Source organism: Schistocerca gregaria, chromosome 6 (assembly GCF_023897955.1).
Source record: "Schistocerca gregaria isolate iqSchGreg1 chromosome 6, iqSchGreg1.2, whole genome shotgun sequence".
In the NCBI taxonomy this organism is placed as follows: Eukaryota; Metazoa; Arthropoda; class Insecta; order Orthoptera; family Acrididae; genus Schistocerca; species Schistocerca gregaria.
The window spans coordinates 76,590,163-76,617,622 of record NC_064925.1 but is presented as its reverse complement, the minus strand read 5'-3'; the positions used below and the strand labels follow the sequence as shown (position 1 = coordinate 76,617,622).

General features: G+C 40.7%; 1 protein-coding gene across 1 annotated transcript in view; it reads right to left on the bottom strand.

Moving 5' to 3' along the window:
* LOC126277985 (eukaryotic translation initiation factor 2A) overlaps nucleotides 1–27,439 on the bottom strand; it is a 147,026-nt gene extending 119,587 nt beyond the window's left edge. The window contains exons 1-2 of the mRNA XM_049977650.1: nucleotides 27,375–27,439; nucleotides 26,750–26,894 (exon numbers count right to left, since the gene is read on the bottom strand). Of these exons, the coding sequence (XP_049833607.1) occupies nucleotides 26,750–26,894; nucleotides 27,375–27,417 (188 nt within the window). The 5' untranslated portion in view covers nucleotides 27,418–27,439. The remainder of the gene's footprint in view (nucleotides 1–26,749; nucleotides 26,895–27,374) is intronic.
* Nucleotides 27,440–27,460: the final 21 nt, after the last annotated feature.

Sequence of the window (27,460 nt, the reverse complement as noted above, 5' to 3'; positions counted from 1 at the left end):
AGCAATTAAAGGTCTTTACATGGATAGTCAGGCAGCAGTTAGAGTTGACGGTAATTTGAGTTCATGGTTCAGAGTAGTTTCAGGGGTAAGACAAGGCTACAACCTGTCTCCACTGTTGTTCATATTATTTATGGATCATATGTTGAAAACAATAGACTGGCTGGGTGAGATTAAGATATGTGAACACAAAATAAGCAGTCTTGCATATGCTGATGACTTAGTTGTGATGGCAGATTCAATTGAAAGTTTGCGAAGTAATATTTCAGAGCTTGATCAGAAATGTAAGGACTATGGTATAAACATTAGCATCTCCAAAACGAAAGTAATGTCAGTGGGAAAGAGATATAAACGGATTGAGTGCCAAATAGGAAGAACAAAGTTAGAACAGGTGGACGGTTTTAAGTACTTAGGATGCATATTCTCACACGATGGCAACATAGTGAAAGAACTGGAAGTGAGGTGTAGCAAAGCTAATGCAGTGAGTGCTCAGCTACGATCTGCTCTCTTCTGCAAGAAGAAAGTAAGTACCAAGACTAAGCTATCTGTGCACCGTTCAATCTTTTGACCAACTTTGTTGTATGGGAGTGAAAGCTGGGTGGATTCAGGTTACCTTATCAATAAGGTTGAGGTTACGGATATGAAAGTAGCTAGGATGATTGCAGGTACTAGTAGATGGGAACAATGGCAGGAAGGTGTGCACAATGAGGAAATCAAAGAAAAACTGGGAATGAACTCTATAGATGTACCAGTCAGGACGAACAGGCTTAGATGGTGGGGTCATGTTACACGCATGGGAGAAGCAAGGTTACCCAAGAGACTCATTAGTTCAGCAGTAGAGGGTAGGAGGAGTCGAGGCAGACCAAGGAGAAGGTACCTGGATTCGGTTAAGAATGATTTTGGAGTAAAAGGTTTAACATCAGAAGAGGCACCAATGTTAGCACTGAATAGGGGATCATGGAGGAATTTTATAAGGGGGACTATGCTACAGACTGAACACTGAAAGGCATAATCAGTCTTAATTGATGATGATGATGATGATGATGATCTGTCAGTCCCACCTGATGCGGATCCCACACCACCCAGCAATACTCCAGAATAGGGTGGCCAAGTGGGGTGTAAGCAGCCTCTTTAAAAGACCTGCTGCACCTTCTGTGTGTTCTGCCAATGAATCACAGTCTTTGGTTTGCTCTACCCGCAACATTATCTATGTGGTAGTTCCAATTGAGGTTATTTGTCACTGTAATCCATTAAGTTGAATTTACAGCCTTAAGATTTTTGTGACTTATCACGTAATCGAAAATTAGCGGATTTCTTTTAGTACTTATGTGAATAACTTCAAACTTTTCTTTATTCAGGATCAATTGCCACTTTTTGCACCATACAGTTTATCTAAATCATTTTACAATTCGTTTTGGTTACCTGATGACTTTAAAAGACGGTAAATGACAGCATCATCTGCATACGATCTAATTGGGCTACTCAGACGGTCTATCTCATTGATATAGATCAGGAACAATAGAGGGGCTCTAATACTTTCTTGGGGAACACCAGTTATTACTTCTGTTTTACTCGATGACTTTCCGTCTATTACTACAAACTGTGACCTTTCTGACAGGGAATCATGAATCCAGTCGCACAACTGAGGCGATGTTCCATAGACACCCAGTTTGGTTAGAAGACACTTGTGAGAAACGGTGTTAAAAGCCTTCTGGAAATCTAAAAATATGCAATCAATTTGACATACTCATTACTTCATGAGTATAAAGAGCTACGTGCATTTCACGAGAATGATGTCTTCTGAATCTGTGCTGACTATGTGTCCATAAATCGTTTTCTCAAAGGTAATTCATAATGTTTGAACACAGTATATGTTCCAAAACCCTACTGCAAATTGGCGTTACTGATATGGGCCTGTAATTCAGAGTATTACTCCTATTTCCCTTTTTGGGTATTGGTGTGACTTGAGCGCAATTTTCCAGTCTTTAGGTATGGAACTGCTAAATATGGAGCTATTGTATCAGTATCCTCTGAAAGGAACCTGACTGGTAAACAATGTGGACCAGAGGCCTTGCCTTTATTAAGTGATTTAAGGTGCTTTGCTACACCAAGGAGATCTACTTCAATGTTTCCCATCTTCACAGTTGTTCTTGATTGGAATTCAGGAATATTTACTTCATCATCTTTGGCAAAGGAGTTTCGGAAAACCATGTTTAATAACTCTACTTTAGTGGCACTGTCATCAGTGACTTTACTGTTGATACCGCACAGTGAAGGCATTGGTTGCATCTTGCCACTGGTGTGCTTTATGTATGACTAGAATCTCTTTGGGTTTTCTGCCAGATTCAGAGACAGTTTCATTGCGGAAAGGATTAAAAGCTCGTACTGAAGTATGCACTGTATTTCAAACTTCTGCAAAACTTTGCCAATCTTGGGGATTTTGCATTCTTTTAAATTTGGCATGCTTTTTTCGTTGCTTCTGCAACAGTGATCTGACCCATTTTGTGTACCATGGGGGATCAGTACCATCACTTATCAATTTATGTGGTATATACATCTCAAGTGGCGTTGATACTATCTCTTTGAAATCATTCCACATCTTTTCTATGCTTACATTATCAGATCGGAATGAGTGGAGACTGTCTTAAAAAAGGCATTAAGAGCATTTTTACATTTTTATCAGCTTTTTTTTTTTTTTAAATAGGTGTACTTTGCATCTCTTTTTGGTGGTTGTAGGTGTTACGGTATTCAGCCTAGCACTAACTACTTTATGGTTGCTAATCCCTGTATTTGTCACGATACTCCCTATTTGTCCAGGATTATCTGTTGCTAAGAGGTCAAGTATGCTTTTGCAACCATTTACACTTCAAGTGGGCTCATGAACTAACTTTTCGAAATAATTTTCTGAGAAAGCATTCAGTACAATTTCGGGTGACGTTTTATGTCTGCCGCAGGTTTTAAACGTATAATTTTTCCAGCATATCAAGGGTACATTGAACTCACCACCGACTATAATTATATGAGTGGGGTACCTATCTGAAATGAGGCTTAAGTTTTCTTTGAACTGTTCAGCAACTATATCTTCCAAGTTGGGGGGGGGGGGGGGTCGGTAAAACGATCCAATTAATAGTTTAGTCCAATTGCCAAGTATGACCTCTACCCTTACTATTTCGCAGGAACTATCTACTTCAATTTCACAACGAGGTGAACTACTTCTGACAGGTTCTCAATGCCCAATTATCAATCTCAAGCTACAAGGTGGTATAATAATGGAACTTCTGCAGGGCAAAAAGAACTGCCAGTGTCTCAAGCTCCTAAACTGAGTATTTCCTCTCCACATCAAATAATTCCCCCAATGCATATGCAATCCAAAATCGGGCAACACTAATATTGGAGCTGAGGAAAATGCTTCTTTCAGTGCCTGAAAGGCAGCTTGTTGTGATGGACCCCACTCAAATTTCTGCTGTTTCATCTGACATGGTTCAACAGGGATGCCTTTTAGGCAAATTGAAGGACGAAATTCCTAAAAACATTTGCCATTCCAATAAAACTGGCTATGATAGATCTTGGAAAACACAGAAAAGCTTGTACTCTCTTGGGGATCAACAACTGCTTCCTCTGCAAACATTATATGACCCAGAAATGCTCTCTGTGCAAACCTCGCCTTATCTGGGTTAACAGTCAACCCAGCATTACACAATCTACCAAAGACTTCGTTCAAATTACCCCAATGTTCATCCATAGCCCTATTACACAAAAGCATATCACCCAGTCACTGGAACACAAACTCTAACTCAATATGTGAGAAGACGGCAGTTCAAGAACTGTAATAATACTGACGCCCCAGTGGCCACACCAAATGGAGCCTTGCAAATTCAAATAAATTCCAGTCTGTAATAAATGCAGTGATTTTCCTAGAATCCTTATGTAAGGGGATCTGATTGTAGACCTGGTTCAAATCAAGTACTGTAAACAGTGCTGTGCCCTCGAACCAGGCGAAACATGAAAATCAGGTATTGGAACTGACCTAAAAACCACCTTTTTATAGAGGCTCGTTATAATCTACAACCAGTCTTGAACCTCCATCTGGTTTGGGGATTAAAAATATCGATGCCATATAAGAAAATCTCGACAGTGTAATGACCCATTGCTGTAGTACCTTCTCAATGCACCCTTTAAGCTCCTTTAGTCTGGGTGCAGATAATCGGTACGGCACTTTCCTTGCGGACACTTGATTAATGAGTAACCTCGTATTCCACTTGCAAAGTGATTCCTAACTCAATACAACACAGTTCAGGTACTTGGGAACCTCTGGTCATTACTGAAATGTTCCAAATCATTCAAGTGCCACCTTCCCTCAGTGGTGTTGCCTCCCCTTCTGCCTCGGGAACATTTCCTCTTATCATTTGGCCTATCATGATCACACAACTGATACCTCAGAATTTGAGCACACTTATAAGAGTAACTACTGCCTGCCCAGTCAAAAACTACCCTGATCTTCCTTATCACATGTGAGCCAATGATTAACGGAGTTGACAAACACAATCATCATAACCTTAACCTTCCATCTTGCATTCTCAATCCGATAACCAGCACTCCTTGGACATCCAGCTGGGTGTTGCTAGCTGCCACTGACGGCACTGATTCCTTTTCAGTTTTCCCCCATTTGCAAAAACTACTATTTCTACTGGCCCACTGCAGGTCCAATGTCATCACAACACTGCCTGAATCCAGCAAGCTACCGACTGGCTCATTATGAACATAACAAAATATTTACGGCATCAGTTTAGACAGTCTCCATTCTACACTTGTAACTGCCCCAACCCGCACTTCTCCCGTAGTCACCACACAGGATGAGTGGTCCGACTGGCACTGTTCTGTTCCCCTGCCTCAACCTACAGGACAATGCCAGGCTAAGTGACTGCGTCATCCACAAGCAAAAAACCTTAAGTTCCATTGGGCCGCAGACGTGGCACTGTCACATAGTTTGGTTTCCATAGTTCCTTTTTCTTCCTTTCGCTCACTGACATAAGCAATCTCTTGCATATGGCAACCATATCACTCAAGGTAATATAATCAAGGGTTTTTTACACAACACCAATCTCTTGTCAGTTCTCCGGCTCCATACCCTCTAGAATATGCTGTAAACTTCCGACTTAACTCTACCTACACAGTAGATGAACTGTTGCTGAAGATCTTGCTTGCACCCTTAATTCAAACAAATGAGCTCCTGCATCACCCTATGGGGTAAGGATCCCCTGCATATCGTGTAATGAAATTCATGCAAGGTTTCATCCTGAAAAATGACAATTTTGCACCTTCTCCAACATGACCCCATCAACCTTCGTGGCTACTACTCTTAACAATTCCTCCTGTCTAATGTTTAAGGCTTCACCTTTCTCTTCCAATTAATCAAAAATATACAAAAACTTAACTGCTTGCAGTGCCCCCCCCCCCCCTTCTACAAAGCAGATTGAACATCTTACCAAAGTGACTAAACCCAATATTCCCTACAGTTTTATCTACCGAACCCCCCCTCTTCTCTCGACCTCAATCTAAAACTAGCCTACCACAGTTATAAGGTAAAACAGCTGTCTTGCAGTTCCACCAACTGTGATCTATTAGTAGTAGTTTTAGTCACTTAGAAGTTATTTTAGTCACCAACATCAAATCCTTAATTCTGTTCCTGTAATGTTCCGGCCCTGCGCCCAGCTTCTGAACCTGACCTGTGGGTGGCACAGAGTTAACTAACAGGTGATGACAAATATCAAGCTCTTTCAACACTGTCTCAACGACTGGAAGTGCAGCTTCTATCTCATGCTCCTCCTTGGACAACACTACTGGTTGTTCCAAGTCAACCTCCTCCGTCTGCTTCAACATCTCCCTCTCATTGTAATTTCATAGATCAATTCCTCCTTACAGAGATCACTACGACCTTGAATTAATCTTGGTTCTATCTTCCGACATTGCAGTATTTATACGGGGACATAAGAGATTGACCATAACTCATCCTTACAATGCCATTCTCAGTATCTTTTTAAAGGAAATAGTGTATTTTCCTCTACAGAAATGGAAAGGGCATTCAATTTTGGGCATAAAAATTGTAATACATTTATACAACAGGTGTGACAGGTAATGTGATATTGGACAAATATGACAGCAAATGGTTTTCACACACTTTGAGTCTCTCTCTCTCTCTCTCTCTCTCTCTCTCTCTCTCTCTCTCTCTCTCTCTTTTTCTTTTGTTGTTGTTATTCAATGAAGGAAATTCATTTGTTTAGGTCAGCTTGTTTGTTGATCTTTTATTTGTACTCCCATAGTGATACTCTTACAGGTTTGTTGACATCGGCACATGTTTATCCAGCACCAATTTAAATGTCATAAGAACATTACATACTATTCTTAGTGAACTCCACTTCAGTTTGTAATCATAGGTGCTTGATACAACAGGCTCTACTACAAATTGAAAATGGTACATTTTCAAATACTTTATTTTTTGATGAGGCAATATTCACAAATCATGCTCCAGTGAATCGACATAATATGTCAGCGGAAAATCCAAGATGGTTACAGGAAGCTGAGCATCAAAAGCAGTGGAGTCTTGAGTGTTTGGTGTGGAATTCTGGGATTACGTATCACTGGACCATACTTCACTGATGGTAAATTAAATGGTCAGAAATACGGAAAGCTTTTGGACCGAGAACTTCCATTGTTGCTAGATGATGTGCCGCTTGTGGAACAGGGTGCTATGTGGTATCAACACAGCGGTTGCTCATTACTCAGCTACAGCCTGCGAAATACTAAACAGAGATTATCAAGATCAATGAATAGAATATAGACGGCCTATTCTTTGGCCTGTTTGCTTCCTGGATCTCACTCCTCCAGGCTTTTTCTTATGGGGATACGTTAAAGACAGAGTTTACCAAGAAATGTCAACTACACCCAAAAATCTATGTCAACAAATTACTAATGTGTCTACCGGTATCAGCAAAGAAATTTGAGGCAAGTTGAACACACTTTTGAAGCACATTTTTGGAAATACATCAAAATTAATGGTTGTAACTTTAAACATTTAGTAAATTGAAATTATTTGTAATGTGAACACAAATTATGGTTATGCAGTGTACAAGTGTACTGTACATATTGTATGTAAATGGATTCCAATAAAGTCAAACTGTGTGAAAACCATTTGCTGTCTTATCTGTCCAATATCACATCACCTATCACTCCTACTGGATAAATGCACAACAACTTGGGGGTAAAGCATCTATATAATCAGTCAATTTTTCAATGTGACAAATGATGAGCCTCCACCATAAAAAAGAATTTTATAACACCACAGCAGTTACACGGACTCAAAGTATTATCCATTTGTTCTTATAAACAAAGCCAAACATAAAGCTACAACTGTTTCTGATTTTAAGCATTTTGATGTTCATAAAATTCAAATGTGTCCAGATGTTGCATCTTTTGAATAGATTACAGGACTTCTGGCTTGTGCCCATGACAATACATGGAGGACAGCCTCTGTGCTACCAAGAGATGGAAAAGTAGAATTAAACCTTCTATTTACACAGCACTGTGGAACACAACTTTCTTGTTTGATGATCAACAATACCAGATGAATCGATTGCTATTAAAAAGCTTTAAACTTCATAAGTTAAATCCCACAATTACCATGGGAAGAACATAAAGACTATCAGATGAAAAGCTACAAAAAACCTTAGATTATATTAGGAAAGAACATGTTGTTACATCAATAATCTGCCATTATTGCTTGGGAGTACTAGATCACAGCAATTGAAAGAAAACTACAATACATCATTGTAGACTCTAATAAGATAATTAGTGTGTCATCATAACATCTTTCTTGTCGAAGACGAATAAAAAAAATTATCTTTTCAAGGCACTTGAGTAATACAATGTTAAATAACAACAGCTATATCACAGTTTAATTAATAATACTGATTAATAGTAATGTTTCACCAACTGCGACATAGTTGCGTATACAAACAGTGATCCAATACTGTCAAATGATTTTTATTCCAGTCTTCGATAACAATATTAATTCTTTAGACGATGTTCGGTCTCAGTCCGTAATGACCATCCTCAGATCTTTCTTACACCATGTCCTAAAGTGATAAGGCCATAATGGCATCATCAAAACACACAAATATAATCAGCACAGCATCGTCACTTAGATCTAAAATAAGGTGTAGAATAGGCCATATCATTCACACAGTCATTATTGCAACTGGCTACTCAAAATTGATATTGTGATCACAGACTGGAATAAAAAACATTTAATATTAATGTATTTGAAAAATGAATGTATAATTAAGTAAATTATTCACAGCCTTTTTTGAGCATGTGTTGTTACGTTGTATGTTAAAATATTATACGGAGAGACTGGAATATAGCTTTCAGCCACAATCCCATTGGTTTGCTATTATTCACACGAGTCATTCCATGTCAAATCAACGCACCTATTTTACCTCGCCCTCTTAGATTTTGCTGAAAGTTGGCATACTTATAGTGGGTGCTGAAACTAAGAAAAATACCAAATTTCAATTTTTTACCTCAAACCATTCCTAAAAATATGCTCGTGTAAACTTTTCAAAAACTGGCCAAAAATGTGTGAACGGACTTTTTTTAAATTGCCCTAGGAGCTGCCCTAATTGAGCTAGAGAACTCGGAAAGGTGTCATTTTGCAGCATTTTTCATGCTCTTTCCAGCAATATACAAAAAAACATAGCTTCTAATTAATAACCTTTTTCAAAATGGTAATTAATATTTTTATTTAATTTTTTTACAAAAAGTACATAATTGAAAATTTTCAAAGTATTTCCATAACTACTTCCTACTATCTTAAATCACATGGTAAAATATAAATGTGGGATGATGATGGGTTCATTGTTTTAAAAAAATTATTCCGGACTCTCGTTTTTCACTAACGGCTCTAGTTTGACCAGATTGAACTTTAACAAACAGGAATTTCTTTAAAATATACTGAAAGGTAAGTAAAAAAAGTATTAGAAATATAAAAACATCACCTTCTTAAACCAAAACTAATCAGCATATTTTATAATTAAGTTGCTTGCTTATTTTAATTTAATTCAACTTCACTAACGGTATATTAACCCATATAACAAAAACAAGAAATTGAGCATTTAACTACAAACTGAAATAAAGTATGAATAAGTACAAGTATTTACATAATAGTTCTGGTCCATGATGTTTGAAATGGAACTATTACACAAATTAAATATGTAATGCTTGTTTTTTGAGTTACAGGTATCTGTACATAGCTAAATTTAACACAATAATTTTGAAACAACTTTCTATAAAATATACATTAACACTAACCTGAGACAAAAATTACGTTTTGAGTTGAAAGCAGTTTCCCAATAAATTGTCTTGGAGCTTCATATACTACATTTTAATAAAGCTGACTGGGTTTGGTTTACATCACTTTCATTAAGAATGTATGTTCTCCCTGTGGGAGTAAATGGATTCACTTTTGTGAGAACATCCACAACTGACACCCACAGGACATCTCCATGTGCAGGATAAGAGAATGACTTAGCTGGTCCACATGGATGAAGAAAAGTTATTTTCACTTCAAGTTCTTCATTTTTTTTTTCTAAAATATACCGAAGACACCAGTTTCTGCCATATACAATGGTGACATATCCTGATACATCTTGTAACTTCAGTTTCTCTGGTTACGTAGTTACTTCCCTCTCCCAACTCTGCATATACCTGAGAAGTATTTGCCTGTTAATTTTGATGTAGCGTTGGGAATGAAAGTTTGAAATTGCTGTGTTCCTTTGATTATCAATGCCTCTTCAAGTCGGCTTTTTAAGAATATTTCTGAAGCAGCGTTGTCTTCTTGAGTGGAATATGCAAAATCAACAATTGTGATATTATCTACTACCCACTCAAATAGATATTGTGTGGTTTGGATCTGATTTTGGAATGGCCTTTGCAAACTTGCAAGGCCCTTTCCCATGTGCTGTGGCTGAAAAGTGCCACTCAGCTTTTATGTTGAAGTCTTCCACATGAAGGCAAAGGTTCAGGTAGTTTTTCTTATTTTTATACTGAGTGGCAGAACCGTCAGAATAATAGTATATCTTTTTTGGAACCTTTTGAAATTCATTTGTTAGATATGAAATTAGCTTCTTTTGACAGGTGTAAACCACAGTCTTTTTGTGCCCCAGGCAATCAGAAACAATGACAAAGGTCATATGCTCAATTTTGCCTTCCTGTTTGTAATATATAACAAAAGGATGAATGGTAATCTGTTGTCTTGTTCGATTACATCAGTCAACTGACATCCACAGTCGGAACTGAACTTGTTCAATTAAGTTTTCATGAAAAGAGTCTTTTAAAATGGCCACTCCAGCCAGCTAATACACAATGTTTTGGGCTCAACTCAGCAAATTTAGAGAAACCTATTTTTATGTTACGAAACTTGTCTTTAAAATGCTTGTAAGCTTTTTTAAGGTTACACAAAATAAGTCTTTTTGATATTTTTGTTTTATTTCCACTTGTTTCTGTAATTTCCACACAATCTTTAATACATGGCATTGCCCTGCTAACGTCATCATTTTCATACAATGAATGTACAGTTTTGACAGTTTCTGTTGGTAAACTCTTCCCTGGTTTTGGGTTTGAACCTTCCATGAATCCTTTCTCTTTCAAAATTTTTTTGGACTGCTGAACAAAGTAATTAGGAGCATTAAATTCCCTCTTTATTTTCCTGACATTCCACTTTTCAGGTAAACTCGTAAGAATCATTAGTTTTTTGCTCTACTTATAGAATTTTTAAAGTTTCTTTTAAGACTTTCAAGAATGGATTCATCATTATCAGTATCTGACGAAGAAATTTCAGGAAAAAACAAAAAGTTTACGTGTCATTGATGAGATTTTCTTCACTTTTGATTTGGCGTAATGCCTATATGTTAGTTTTCTCTTGTCAACTGGGGACTCACCTAGTTCTTGAAGTGTTGTGTTAAATGTTTTAACAGCTACTGAAGTTGGAGTGAAGTCAGGGTCTTGGTCTCGAATGATTATCTCTGATCCAGAAGATTCTTCTTCAACACTTATCACTGATGGGCTCTGGTGTATTTTTCAATTTGGTTACATCTTTCCTACATTTATCACAAATCTTGGCACCACTTGGTATTTCAGGAAATAATTTGAACATCCATGTTGTGACATTTCTCAGTTTCTTTCTGTCACTAATAAAATGATTTGACTACTTCAATGGATTACAACACTGCACTCTTACAGCACTGCACTTTTTACTTGGCTCCATATTTATACAAAAACCACTTACAAACTGTCCATCAATGTATAGGTTTACTTGAAAATGAACTATTAAATATAATAGATACAGACTGGTCAACACAGAGGTAACAATTGATTTGCACTAAGACCACAGGCTGTAGGCACACAAAGCCTTAGAAGGTAACAATGCAGACTACATCATCTCAACAATGGCTCCAGTCTCTGAACTATTATACAGACATCAAGCCCTATGTGTACAGTCCTCTACTGACGTACTACCTTAAAGGACAGTTTGGTCAAACTAGGACCATTAGTGAAAAACAAGAGTCCGGAATAATTTTTTTAACAATGAACCCATCATTATCCCACATTTATATTTTGCCATGTGATTTACGATAGTATGAAGTAGTTATGGAAATATTTTGAAAATTTTCAATTATGTACTTATCATAAAAAAATTAATTACCATTTTGAAAAAGGTTATTAATTAGAAGCTATGTTTCTTAGTCTATCACTGGAAAGAGCATGAAAAATACTGCAAAATGACACCTTTCCCAGTTCTCTAGCTCAATTAGGGCAGCTCCTAGGGCAATTTAAAAAAAGGCCGTTCACACATTTTTGGCCAGTTTTTGAAAAGTTTACATGACCATATTTCAGGAATGGTTTGAGGTAAAAAATTGAAATTTGGTATTTTTCTTAGTTTCAGCACCCACTATAAGTATACCAACTTTCAGCAAAATCTAAGAGGGTGAGGTAAAATTTTTATTTAAAGTGTGTTGATTTGACATGGAAAGACACACATATCCAGATTTTAGCTATAAACACCCATTTTTAGGGCATTTCAATGAGTTATAACCAAACAAACTCCCTGCAATACACGTCACCAAACTCCTGCCTGCACATCAATAAAGTCCTATCGTGATGTACACCGCTAGGACTTTGTTGGATTATAACTCACTCAAATGCACTAACGATGGCTATGTATAGTTGAAATCTGGATATGCACAAATAATAAAAACCCTACAGGATTGCGACTGAATGCTATATGCCTATACTTTCTTATAATATTGTACTGTCATTGTGAATAGAAGTTTCATATGGAGTCATTGTTGGTGTTAAAATATGTTGACGGTTACCATGGGAAAGTCAAATGTGAATTTAAATTTAAATGTAGTTTCAATAATGGAATGAACTGATTGTCACTAAATAAAAAGTAATAATTTGACACCCTTACTTGGTTTTTGCCATCTTACACCTCAACAAGTCCAAAGTCCTACAGGCTACGTATCAGGTGCTGCACTTACCAGTAAAATGAAATTTATTTTAATATGTTTCCTTTAGAACACCATCAGGAAATCTGGCGTATGCATTAACGAATAACACACACTTTTTTTTCCAAAACAAAAAATCAGATTTTAAAATTTCCAAAATTAAAAATAGTTTAATCTGGGAAAATTCAGGATTCTTGTGAACATCGCCAATTAGCACAAATTTTTAAAGCTTACAAGAAACAGAATAAAATGATACAAATTTTATGAATAATTTTGGAGGTTTTAAAACGTAATTCCAGAATGAGAGGTCCAACAAACTTCAATATGAGATTTTTCATGTAAACAATTACCACTATAAATGCAGATAAAAATTATCAAAATCTGAGATGTCAAGAACCAGACTACTGGTTGATTTCATATGGACTGATCCTCTTACAAGGACTGATACAGCCGACAAATCATTCCAAAAAGCTAATGAACTTGTGAGAAGAAAGCCCTTAACCATTTGTATTTTTCGTGAAGAGTTTCACTGAAATTTTATCTAAAATAAAATGTGAATTGTTAAAAAATGTGCCTTAACAATAATTTATAGTGCTTACCCACAATCATCCTTTAAATCTCTATTTAAGGAGATGGGAATTTAAAAATTCTGACCTGTGTGGAAGATTAGTTCATATGTAAATGTTACCATGAGTGAATCGTCAGATATCAAGCGTCATTGCTCTGGCAATGTCTTCACATGTTTGATTCTTTCAGTTTTGGTATGAGGTCATAATGCATTTTGTAGATGTTCAGGACGTTTCTCCTGAACAGCGCTATGTAGGCTTCATTGCAGGAATGTGCAACAGTGGTACAGTACATTAACAGTTTGTCCATATGGCATGAAATGGCACAAAAACACTCCTCTAACATCAAAGGCTATGATGAAAGTTAATTTGAGTGTGGAAGATGCCAACCTGCCGACTGGCATTTCAGTTATGGCTAATAGGCATTGCCAAAAAATTCGTCTATGGCGATAATTCCCTTAAGCATATTGTCTCACTTTGTCTCGTAATGTGCAAGATGAACACTACAAGTTCCATAATGTGTCCACTTTCCCATTTCACTTAGTGCACGAGGCACCCACTTAGCAGCAACTTAATGCATGTGTGGCTCGTTGCATATAATCCTGTAGATTGTTGTCTTCTTAATACCAGTAAGGATCAGTAATTCCTCCAGCACCCACCTTCTGTCATTCACCAAACACTGGACGACCTGGGTACGAGCACAGTCTGTACGCCCACCGACAGGCCACCTGAACCGGTGCAGATAGGCCCTTGCAGCTCTGCCATGCTTGAATGGACCTACCCAACGATCAACCATTTGGTACGTAGAATGGCATCTCCTACCACTTCCGTAAGCTCCTTGTGTCACTGTCATGCATTCCTTCCATGGTGAGCTGCAGTCTTTATGTAAGAGTACTACTCAAGTTGGGTAACACCCATCCTGAATGGCTGCTGAAATCACACTGTGGTATCTCTTCACACTTCATTTTCCTGGAAAGGACTGCCAACTTGCATCACATCCTGTTATGTTACTTTGGACTCTTGGGGAGACTCCTAATGCCATTGAATGTGCGTTCTTTGTAATGTACTAAGGTGTGCTGTTGCAATTGACAGTAAAGCATGTTTGCATTGTCAAACTTTTTTGCGACTTTTTCTTATCTTTATGGCGGTGAGCGTGTTCATCCATCTCCCTACATGTAATATTTAAATATTAACTGACCTTCTGTTTGCATATTTCATAATTTTTTAATTTGTTACCATTTTTTTGAGACAAAAGATAGCTATCATGACTTTTGCAATTTATAAACACTCATAAATGTTCACTTCGTATCTACATATACAAATTAATCTGCGACGTGATGTAAAATGACTCATTCCAGATCATCACAATTTATTGTGCAAATGATCCATAGGACATGAAACTAACTAGGTGGCAGCCTATTCAGTAGTCAAACACTTTATCTTCTCGAGGGCAGAGAATTCACACTATTCACAAACTATGTTTTCAAAGGTTCTTTTGTAAAGGAAAACTTTGGAGTATGACACCAATTTAAATTTCATTCCACTGCAAAGATGAGTGAAATAGATATAAGTATCAGTGCTGTTGAGAAACAGATGAAATAACTGACACTGAACGAAGTCCCAGTGCGTGCTGGAATCCCTGTCAGATTCTGTACCCAGTTTGAATCTGGGCTAGCCCCTTTGTCAACTATAATTTATCGTAGATCCCTCTAACAAAAACCCTGTCCAGCAGCTGGAAGAAGAGTGCAGATCACACTTATCTACAAGATGGATAGTAGAAGTGATCCACAAAACTACTGCCCAACAAGGTGGCTACCCAAACTAAGAAAGAAAAAAAAAAAGAAATTCCTGAGTATTCCAGCTATGGAGAAATTATAGGTGGATGGGTGAGTGGGGAGTAGGCATATTGCAATAGTGACTTTTCTTTCCTCTTGGCAGTAGCCTGTAGTTTAACTGGAGTTTTTACACATTGATAATTTATATTCTCTCAAAAGGGACACTGCCTTATCGAAGGTACCTTCAGTATTGGGCGGGAGGATTTGCGTGCTCCAGCGAAGTTGAGGGCTATGCCAGTGGTAGCATAGCTACTGGCAGGGTCACCCAAGCCCAACAGGCCTCAAAGGAGGAGAGAGACGAAATGTGGCCCACCTAGGGAAAGGAGGTCTCTGTAGGTGTCATGAAGGCAACCCTCCTTGGGGAGTAAACCCTGATATCAAATCCTGGTCCTCCTAGTTGGGGGTTGGGTCAATGGGCCAGCGCCCCATTATCCACAAAAAACTTCCACAAGGTTGGTTGGTTTGTTTGTTCATTTAAAGGTGGGAGAAGGGACCAAACTATGGGGTCATCAGTCCCTAGTTCCCACTAAAACAATGCCACAATAAAACGGACAAAACATATAACGCGAAACGGAAACAAAGGAAAAGCCACAAGAACGAAAGGAAGGCAATGAACACCAAAAGGAACAAAAGAGGACAAGAAAACAACGGAGAGATGCTAGAAACAGAAGAGAGTAAAACATGAGAGCAGATCACAGTGGCTGGCCAACCACGAGAATAAAAAGGAAGCCAGCCACTCTGCAACACATTAAAACCTCCACCCTAAAAGCACTTGGGTGGAGGACACAGAGAGGCAAAGGACATGCGCTAAAACCTACATAGGAGTATAAAACCCACTCTCACGCATAAAACATTAAACTAAAGCTGCTGTGGGGACATTGTCGCCCAACACCGAAGGCAGGATGCTGGGAAAGTTAAAAGTCTGCCGCAGAGCGGCTAAAAGTGGACAGTCCAACAAGAGCTGGACTACCGTCATTTGGGAGCCACAGCAACACTGAAGTGGGTCCTCGCAATGGAGTAGGTAACCATGCGTTAGCCACGTATGGCCAATGCAGAGCCGGCAGAGGACAACTGATTCCCTGCGCGAGGGCTGCATGGAAGACTTCCACACATTCATAGTCTCCTTAATAACACGCAATTTGTTGTGTGTGCTGTTATGCCATTCCGTCTCCAAAAGCCAGAAAACCCTGCAGTGCAAGACAGAACGCAGGTCAGCTTCGGAAGTGCATATCTCCAGAAGCGATTTCTGTATCGCCTGTTTGGCCAGCCTGTCGGTAAGTTCGTTGCCGGGGATTCAAACATGTCCTGGGGTCCACACAAACACTACAGAATGGCAGGACTGTTCCAGGACCTAGATAGACTCCTGAATGGACACTGTCAGAGGGTGGCAAGGGTAGCACTGATCGATAGCTTGTAGGCTGCTCAATGAGTCACTAAAGAGGAGACATGACTCGCCAGGGCATGAGCGGATGTACTCGAGAGCAAGAGATATGGCCGCCAGCTCTGCAGTGAAAACACTGCAGCCAACTGGCAAGGAGTGCTGCTCAATATGTCCTCCATAAACATATGCAAAGCCAACGTGAACATCAGTCATTGAGCCGTCGATGTAAACCACTTCAGAGCCCCGGAACACGTCAAGAATCGAGAGGAAGAGATGCGGAGAGCGTCGGGGCTAACGGAGTCCTTAGGGCCATGCAAAAGGTCCAGATGAAGCTGCGGCCGAGGCGTACACCATGGAGGCATGCGTGAACGGATCGCAAATAGAGGTGGTAAAGGGAAGAACTCCAGTTCAGAGAGAAGGGACTGCACACAAACCGCAATCATTAGCCCCGAACTGGGCCGCCGATGCGGGAGATGGACTGCTGCGGACGGGAAAAGGAGACGGCAATTCGGATGCTCAGGGGAACTATGAATGTGTGCTGCACAACTAGCGAGCAGTTGCTTACATCTGATCTGCAGTGGAGGGACACCGGCCTCCACCAGTACACCTGTCACCGGACTCGTCCTAAAGCTCCTGTCAGTAAATGAACCTCACAGTGGTGCACAGGGTCAAGTAAAGGCAATGCTGAAGGTGCTGCCAAACAATAAGCCACACTTGCATAGTCAATTCAGGACTGGACAAGGGCTCTGTAGAGCTGCAGCAGCGTACAGCGACCTGCACCCTAATTGGTGTTGTTCAGGCAACGGAGGGCATTGAGGTGCTGCCAGCACTTCTGCTTAAGCTGACGAAGATGAGGGAGCCAAGTCAATCGAGCGTTGAAAACCAGTCCTAGGAAATGATGAGTCTCCACTAGAGTGAGTGGATCGTCATTAGGGTAAAGTGCGGGTTCCGGATGAGCGGTACGGCGCCGACAGTAGCACATGGCACACAACTTTAGGGCTGAAAACTGGAAGCCATGGGCTAGGCCCCATGACTGCGCCTTGTGGATGGCTCCCTGGAGGTGCCGCTCAGCAACAACAGTACTGGAGCAGCAGTACGAAATGCAGAAGTCGTCTGTATATAGAGAAGGTGAGACAGAGGGCCTGGCAGCTGCTGCTAGACTATTAATGGCCACTAAAAATAGAGAGACACTCAATACAGAGCCCTGCAGGACTCCATTCTCCTTGATATGGATGAACTATGGGAGTCACCAACTTGGACACGGAAAGTACGGAGCAACAGGAAGTTTTGGATAAAAATCGAGAGTGGTCCCTGGAGACCACTCTCATACAATGTGGCAAGGATATGATGTCGCCAAGTCATGTCGTATGCTTTACGTAAGTCAAAAAAGACGGCAATCAGGTGTTGCTGTTTGGAAAAGGCTGTTCGGATGGCAGATTCGATGGACACAGGCTTACCAGTAGTAAAGCGACCCTGGCGGAAGCCGCCCTGACATGGAGCCAGCAAGCCACGTGACTCCAGAACCCAACCCAACAGCTGACATACCATACATTACAGGAGCTTAAAAAGAATGTTGGTGAGGCTGATGGGTCGATAGCTATCCACATCAAGCGGGTTTTTAATAGTTTGAGCACTGGAATGATGGTGCTCTCCCGCCATTGTGGTGGAAAGACACCATCGCACCAGATCCGGTTGAAGATGACGAGATGTCGGTTGTAGTCAGATGAGGTCCGTTTTAATCATCTGGCTGTGGATGCCATCAAGCCCAGGAGCTGTGTCGGGACAATGTGCAAGGGCACTGAGGAGCTCCCACTCTGTGGGCAGGGTGTAGTGAATGAGAGGACGTTCCCTTCCAGCTGCAGTTTGAGTGGGCGAAAGGCTTGGGGTTAATTCTCCGACACAGAGGCTCGAGCAAAGTGCTCAGCAATCGTGTTTGCGTCGGTACACAACACACCATTTATGGTAACATGTGGGACAGCTGTTGGGGCCTGGTACCTGAAAAGACGTTTGATTTTTGCCCGGACTTGGGAAGGTGACGTGTGGCACCCAATGGTGGAGACGTATCTCTCCCAACACTCCTCCTTCCACCGTTTGATAAGGTAGCAAACACGGGCATGAAGCCGTTTAAAGACTATGAGATGCTCCAGGGAACGGTGCCACTTATGCTGCTGTAGAGCTTGCCGACACTCCTTAATTACTTCAGTCACTTCCAGCAACCACCAAGGGACTGCCTTACGCCTCCGGCACCCTAAAGAGCGAGGGATCGCGTTTTATGCTACAGAAACAATTGTGCTAGTCACCTGCTCAACCATCACAGATGTTACCGTGTGGGAGAGATTCAGCGGTGACAGCGAGGTGAAAGTCCGCCTTGTTCAAAGCCCATCTGGGCAGGCGTCCAGGCACCTGACACTGGCGCAGTGACAGGAAGATGGGGAAGTGGTAACTACCACACAGGTCGTCATGTGCTCTCCAGTGGATAGATGGGAGAGGTCCTGGGCTGCAAATTGATAAATCAATGGCCGAGTAACTACCATGAGTTGCACTGAAATGTGTGACGGCCCCTGTATTTAAGAGGCAGAGGTCAAACTGAGACAGTAAAGTTTCAACATCTCTGCTTCGGCCAGTAAGCATGGTACCACCCCACAAGGGGTTATGGGCATTAAAATCTCCCAGAAGTAGGAAAGGTTTAGGGAGTTGATCAATCAGTGCAGCTAATACATTCAGGGGTACTGCACCATCTGGAGGAAGATATACATTGCATACAGTTATTTCCTGCATCATCCTCATTCTGACAGCCACAGCTTCAAGAGGGGCACATGTTCACTACAGACCAAGTTTAGGACATAAACGCAAACTCCACCTGACACTCAATTATAGTCGCTATGGTTCCTGTAATATCCCTTATAGCAGCGGAGGGCAGAGGTCCACATTACTGAGAACCAGGTTTCCTGGAGGGCAATGCAGACAGGAGGTGTAAAGCTTAACAGTTGCCATAGCTCAACCAGGCGGTGGAAAAAAACACCACAATTCCACTGGAGGATGACATCGAGAGACTGGGAAGGCTTGAAACATTCAATGAGACAGTTTACACCTAAGTCACCTGCTGCCACCGATTTATTGCCTGAGCAGTCTATATCCATTACGTCTGAGGGTCTGGAGAGATCTAGGTCATCAGCGGATGCCAAATTCTCCATCCCATCCTCAGCCACAGAGATTGTAGGTAACTGTGGTATGGGTGCCACCGCAGTTTTGTTTTTGGATTTCTATCGCTGCTCCTTGGGTTTACCTGGCTGGGAGAACTTCACTGGGTCAGTTTCCAGGACTGAGGATGAGCGTGAAGCCTATGACCAGCTGCTTTTGGGCTCTTCAGCTACTGGCGGGTGTCATCTTTCCCACTAGAAGAAACCTGGGAAGGGAATGACCCAAGGAACCCCTTCCTAGCGAGACAAGCCAAATAAGACTTATGCTTCTACAGCTTAGAAGTGGGGACGGACATCCCTGATGAGAGGGGGGGAAGTGTTGCTCCCGAAGTAAATGGAGCAGGAGCAACAGGGAGGAAAATGAACCCACCATCAAGGGTGTAGTCTTCCAGCTCTGAGAGATGACCTGGGTTGGCGGAGCTGATGGCGGCAGAACTGTTGATGATATCATACACACACAATGTAGGCATTCAAATTTTCTCTTAGCCTCAGTGTACGTCAGTCTGTCCAGGCTCTTGTACTCTATAATTTTCCTTTCCTTCTGGAGAATACTGCAGTCAGGTGAGCAAGGCGAATGGTGCTTTCCGCAGTTGACACAGATGGGAGGCAGGGCACATGGAGTATTGGGTTGTAATGGGCGTCCGCAATCTCAGCATGTGATGCTGGAAGTACAGAGGGAAGACATATGGATGAACTTCCAACACTTAAAGCACCACATCGGGGGAGGGATATAGGGCTTTACATCACATCGGTAGACCATCACCTTGACCCTCAAAGGTCAAGATGAAGGCACCGGTGTCGACCTGATTATCCTTCAGACCCCAGTGGACACGCTGGATCAAATGTATACCACGCCGTTCTAAATTGGCGTGCAGCTCATCGTTGGACTGCAAAAGAAGGTCTCTGTGAAATATGATAGCCTGGATCATATTTAACTCTTATGGGACGTGATGGTTACGGAAACATCCCCCAGCTTGTCACAAGTAACTCCTCTGACTGGGCAGAGGATGCTGTTTTGATCACGACTGACCCAGGTCTGATTTTGAACAAGCCCTCCACCTCCCTGAACTTGTCCTCTAAATGTTCAACAAAAAACTAAAACTTCATCGTCATGAAAGATTCCCCATCAACTCTCAAACATACAAGGTACCGGTGCGAATAAGATCGGTTGCCATCCTTAGCCTGACATTCCTCCCATGGTGTGGCCAGGGAGGGGAACAATTTGGGATCATACTTCTGTGCGCTGGATTGAGCTCGTGCTCAGCTTAGAGACTGCTGGTGTTTCACCACCAGCAAGAGATGACGGACTATGTTTCATCGCGTGTCATCCGCCCTCATGCCACCCACTCCGACCAGGGGCCCTCCCCACGGGCGCCACCCAGCCGCAGCAAAGGCCACCTGGCAGGATTGCCATTTCCGGGAGTCCCGATGCCCCAGGGGAATGGGTATCTACCCCTTGGCATACGTGGGGAGTTAACAGTGCAGACATCAGCAGAGCGATCCCTGAGTGGTCAGGGGGCTACAACCAACAGGGTACATGGCAGCCCCACCACAACAGACTGGCTGCCGTGCTGGATATCAGGTGCAAAAAAGTGCATGATCATCGTTGATGCAGAAATCGACATTGCATAGCGCATGGTGCAAAACGCACCCAGGAAGGTGGCCTCACCCAAGAGGTGGAGAATGGGAAATACTGCAATGTGACGATGAGAAACTGAGCTAAAGATCTCAATGCACGATGGACACGATGAATCTCATAAGGCGCCCTTCCCAAATTGGCTCGCTCTTCAGGAAAATTTTGAAGAATGGAGGTCAAACCCTACAGGGGACCATCACATAAATGCCGAAATGTGTGAAACTCCTTTTAGTCGCCTCATACAACAGACAGGAATACCTTGGGCCTACTCTAACCCCAGGACCTGCAGGGGGAAACTTCCACAAGCTCAAGAGTCTAAACTAGAGTCTTGGAAATCAGACAGATGCACTAGATAAAGAGGTTTGGCGGAGGATAACAGGAACAGAACAAGGCGTTATCAATTAATTTTTGTATTGATTAATCCTGTAATAATAATTATGATAATAATAATAATAAATAATAATATAATTTATATGAACTAATATTCAAACAATTGACACACATTTTTAGTATTTTAAAACTTGTGACTTGTAAAGCTCAATAACATTAAACTACACTGTTAGGTTAAAAACACACAACTCCCTGAGATTTTATGAATTCTTGAAATTCCCTGAGACTTCCCTGTTTCTTCCTGCTAAAATGTAAACCAATTCCAGAATCATCACCTTTACTTAAAATCCTCAACACTGATCTGTTGTAAAATCTTAGAACATATTCTGAGCTCCAATATAATGAATTATCTCCAACAGCATGACCTCCTCCAACACCAACTAATAGATTTCGGAAAGGTCAGTCATGTGAAACCCAACTCGCACTTTTCTCACATGACGTACTGAAAGCCATGGATCAAGGCAGTCAGGTAGCTGCCATATTCCTCGATTTTCAAAAAGCATTTGACTTAGTACCACACCTGCACTTACTATCAAAAGTACGATTGTATGGTGTATCAAGCGGAATCTATGACTGGATTGGAGATTTTTTGGTATGAGGTTGGAGCAAGTTATCCTGGATGGAGATTCATTGACAGATGTACATTTAACTTTGGGTGTGCCCCGAGGAAATTGGGCCCGCAGCTGTTCACAGTGTACGTTAATAACCTTCAAACAATATTAATAGTAACCTCAGATTTTTATCACATGATGTGAAGTTATCTGCAATCAAGTACACTCAAAAAGAAGCTGCATATGTATTTTGTCAGACCTTGGTAAGATTTCAAAGCTGTGCACAGATTGGCAACATGCTTTAAACGTTCAGAAATTTAAAATGGTGCACTTCAGAAACAAAGAAAGTAGTATCTTATGCCTACGGTATGAACAAGCCACAGTTGCAATCAATAAATTCTTCCAAATACCTGTATGTTTGTCATGGGTAAACTGGTAGCAGACTTAGATTTATTGGTAGTACACCAGGGAAATGCAATCAGTCAACAAAGGAGACTGCTCACAAATCACTCATGTGACTCATCCTAGAATATTGCTCAAGTGTGTGTAACCCTGCCAAATAGGACTAACATGTGATATTGAATGTATACAGAGAAGATTAGCATGAATTGTCACAGGTTTGGTTTACCCATGGGAGAGAGTTACAGTGATGCTGAAGAAATTGAACTGGTCCAAGAAAGCCTACATACAAAGTTACAATAACTAGCTTTAAATGTTGACTTTTAGAAATATACTACAACCTCCCTAAACATCACTCAAGAATAATGAGGACAAGATTAGATTAATTATAGCACGCACAAGAGCATTTAAACAGCCATTCTTTCTGCTACCCATACATAAATGGGACAAGAAAAAGCCCTTCGTACAAGGGAATGTACTCCCTCCCATGCACTTCACAGTGGTTTGTAGACTGTAGATGTAGACCATAAGTCATTAACATTTGCCTTTATGAAGACATTGCTAGGGCAGAAGGCAATGATCCAGAAATATTCTTTACCATTTTTAACAATATTTTTCACCTGATGGGTCGCAGCTACTTTCTGATAATTCCACAGGTAAATTCAGACCACATGTTGTTCTATCCTATCAACAAGTCTTCCATGTACTACACGAGTTTACTGATCCTGGCATCAGACACACAGTGGACTGGATTACACAGTGCTTCATTTGGGCTTCACTGAAAAAAGATGTAAAGTTGTGGGCAAAAACATGCATTTGCTGTTAATGAGCAAAAGTTTCTGATGATACAAACATTGCTCAGGGAACTTCCTGTGAAGTTAACCATTACTTCCTGCATACTCATGTTGGTGTGGTGAGGCCACTGTCTTGCTCTCAGTGTATCTCTTAACAGTGATTGACAGGCTTACATATGGGCCAGAGGACTTCTCTGCCAAAAATGTTGACTGCACTCTTATCATTGTGGTTTGCTAATTTTGGAGTCCTAAAAACCACTACCACCAACAGAGGATGACAGAGACTGTCAGCTGTTCGCTCACCTCACAAACCCCTAGGTCAACTCCTCATCAAAATCAACGTTTACCTCCAGCATCAGACAGTTAAGTTGAACACTAACATCATAGCCTTAAGGCAACATCAAGTGTCTGATTACGGCATGACAACAAGGCTTCCAATTGTTTCTTTAATCCTACACCAGTGGGTTGTGAACATTCCACCTTTCATTTTCAAGTTGATGCAGCAGACTGCATTATTTAAACTGATACAGGTCCAGATCATGCTACAAAATTGCCTTAATCCACCCTGAAATTACTACCTCTTCAACGTATTTGTAACACATGATACACAGAGGACACCTGTCCCATCTATCTAGGATGGACCATATTTGGTACATGCCCTGAAAAGCACTTTGTTCTTGAAACACTTCTTGGTCAGAAGGCCGTATCCATATACAGATTGAAGCCAGACTTCCTGGCAAAGAATACAGATCCCATAAAGCCCACATTAACTTCATGTAAACAGCCGGCTTCAGCCATAAAAACTACAGTGTGTCATCAACCAATCCAACAAAGTCCCCTTTCTGGTTGCATAGTGCATTTCCCAAAGAAATACTGTACATTGCTTTTAAGGGGGTAGTTGTATGTGGCTGTGTAGCTGACACTGTAAAATGCAAATTCTGCTACAAGTATTGACACATAATGCATTAATTAGTCTTTTACTTTTGTTTATGGTATCCTTGGAAACATAGTTGTTAAAATATTTGCACATTCATGGTACGGTGTTGTTATTGTTTTTGTTCGTGTGCAACAAAAGTAGTGTTAAGAAATAGTAATTTTAATCAGAAGCAAAGTACTGTGGCAACAATACATCTACATATTTCATAAGTAACCAAGATCAAATTAATATATTAAAAACAAAGATTCCAAGACTTACCAAGCGGGAAAGCGCCGGTAGATAGGCACAATAAATAAAACGCACAAACACACACACAGAATTTCGAGCTTTCGCAACTGGCGGCTGCTTCGTCAGGAAAGAGGGAAGGAAAAGGAAAGATGAAAGGATGTGGGTTTTAAGGGAGAGGGTAAGGAGTCATTCCAATCCCAGGAGCGGAAGGACTTACCTTAGGGGGAAAAAAGGATAGGTATATACTCGCACACGCACACGCGCACACACACACACACACACACACACACACACACACACACACACATCCATCCATCCATCCATCCATACATACATACATACATACATACATACACACACAGACACAAGCAGATGTATTTTCTGCTTGTGTCTGTGTATGGACGTGTGTGTGCGCACGCGCTAGTATATACCTATCCTTTTTTCCCCCCTAAGGTAAGTCTTTCCGCTCCCGGGATTGGAATGACTCCTTACCCTCTCCCTTAAAACCCACATCCTTTAATCTTTCCTTTTCCTTCCCTCTTTCCTGACGAAGCAGCCGCCGGTTGCGAAAGCTCAAAATTCTGTGTGTGTGTGTGTGTGTGTGTGTGTGTGTGTGTGTGTGTTTGTGCGTTTTATTTATTGTGCCTATCTACCGGCGCTTTCCCGCTTGGTAAGTCTTGGAATCTTTGTTTTTAATATATTTTCCCATGTGGAAGTTTCTTTCTATTTTATTTACAAGATCAAATTAAGTTAGTTATAAGTAAAGGCCCCTCTAACAATCCATTTAATGAAATATCAGTCGGTACAGCAGCAACAGACCTTAATAAAACCACTTAGAAAATATGAAGCTCTAGTTCCTCTATTTTATGTCATTTACTTATATTCAAGAACCAAAAACCACCTACCATAACTACTATTACCTAGTAATTTGAGATATTTCATATTTCACAGATGAATAAGCATAGTTGCAATATTCTCATCAGGAATTCCATGACATTTTACAAAACAACTCACTCTATATCTCTCTAATGGAAAACAGCTCAAATTTTCAAAGGAAAATTTCTTCCCCCTATCAGTGTCAGATCAATAGGAAAATTCGATACTAACTGTTGGCTTTGACCAGTGGTTCAATGTCAACAGTTGCTGTGGTGTCACCTTTTGGTTTGTGTTTTGAAAGTTCAGTTGTTAGTTGGAGGAGCTAGCAAAGCCGGGGAAAAAAAAAAAAAAAAAAAAAAAAAACCATGGCTACAGTGACAGTATGACCTTTAGCTGCACCCATTTTTATATCCACTGATATGATGCCACGATCACTACGCTGTTTACAGCATTTGTCGCATGCTTCCTATGACACTGACCAAAGCAGACAACTAGTATCAAACATTCCTCTTTATCCCCAGTATCTTCACATTACATATTTAATCTCATGCATTCATTCACAAATATGATAGGCTTACTGTCAATATTTGATGATGCCATGAGTTCCATAACAACGAAGATCCTTATGGTATTCAACACAGGTACACAGACTATGCATGCTGCTTAAGGGAAACACATTGACCATCTTGCAAAAAAATGTATTAAATCCTGTTTTTCAGGCTTGTGGTCACAATTGTATCATGTCTGGTTTTAACTTCTTATTAAGTAAACATTATTTGATCTGGATACATTACATAGTAACTCTTGCAAATGAGGACAGCACTCTGGTTAAAGTAAAACTGGTTCTCATGCAATTTGTGTGACCAAGGATGAGAAGAAATTTATTTCAACACAGTTCCTGGCAAAATTTCTTCAGCATTGGTGGTTTATAGAAGAGATCTTAAAGAAGTGTCAGCCGCTGAAAAAGAATGTTATTTACAGATGGTGCCCTCAAGTAAATGACCAGTTCAGTAGGCTAAATATTGCAGCCAAAAATATCACATGTATTCGTCCTTTTAGTGCAGCTAACATGTTGGTAGGATAGGATAAACATATGTCATATGGCTGTTACACTGTAATACACGAGTAGTTGTTCAGATGCATGGAGGCATTTTTTTTAAAACTTTCCCTTGTTATTTAAAGATGGGGAAAACTAGACTCATGAGGTCCGATAGCATTACTGCGACTGTAAATAGTGGATGGTAATTGATCGTACTGGTCCCTAAACGTAATTTGCCAATGGATGCAAAAATGTTAGAATTATTGCAACAGCATTACATAAAACTATTCACAAACGCAGAGTACAACACAAACATTGGTAGCAGCGCCGCGATTTAAAACAAACATCTTCACTCACCATGTTCCGTTCGCCCAGGCAAAGTATTTTCCAGTTGGATCGAATGCCATAGTCTTGCATGTTTTGCTGTCCTCTCTTGCAAACGATGAGACAAGATCATAACTGGGTGGACCCAAACTGATCGAAATGCCCGTTGATCCCCGAACTGTCAAACACAAAATCAAACTCTGCGTAAAACACGCGTGTCTGCCAACAATCTAGATAAAGCGAGAGTTGTCTAGTTTAGCAAAATATTATGGTTTACACTAATGAACTTTCTGGATAGACATAAATGCCGGTAAAAAACGAAAAGAAACATGCTCTCGCATAACCTAGATTCGCACAGTTGCAAAAGTAACTCTACAATAAAGAGCCCTCGTAGTCAAAATTCCCGTAACGTGTTTATCAAATGAGTCAACTTCTTTACCTTCGATGTCTTATACTATTCCATAAAATCTATTTCACCCTTACGTATGGTGACAACAGCAGCACGGGATTCACGAATACAAATTATTGTGCTACGTGTCTTTGACCAGCCCTGTCGTTTCAGATATCAATTAGTGTGAAATATGGTGTACCAAGAAAAAGTTTGTTCTTTCTGTTAGACTCACACGTAGGCAGTATACGAAAAAAGTATCACCATTACCTGCAACAACGGGCACATTCGCCGCCATCTTTACTCTGACCATGTGCAACGTAAATGAAAATAGATTAGGAATATCGGTGTTTTCT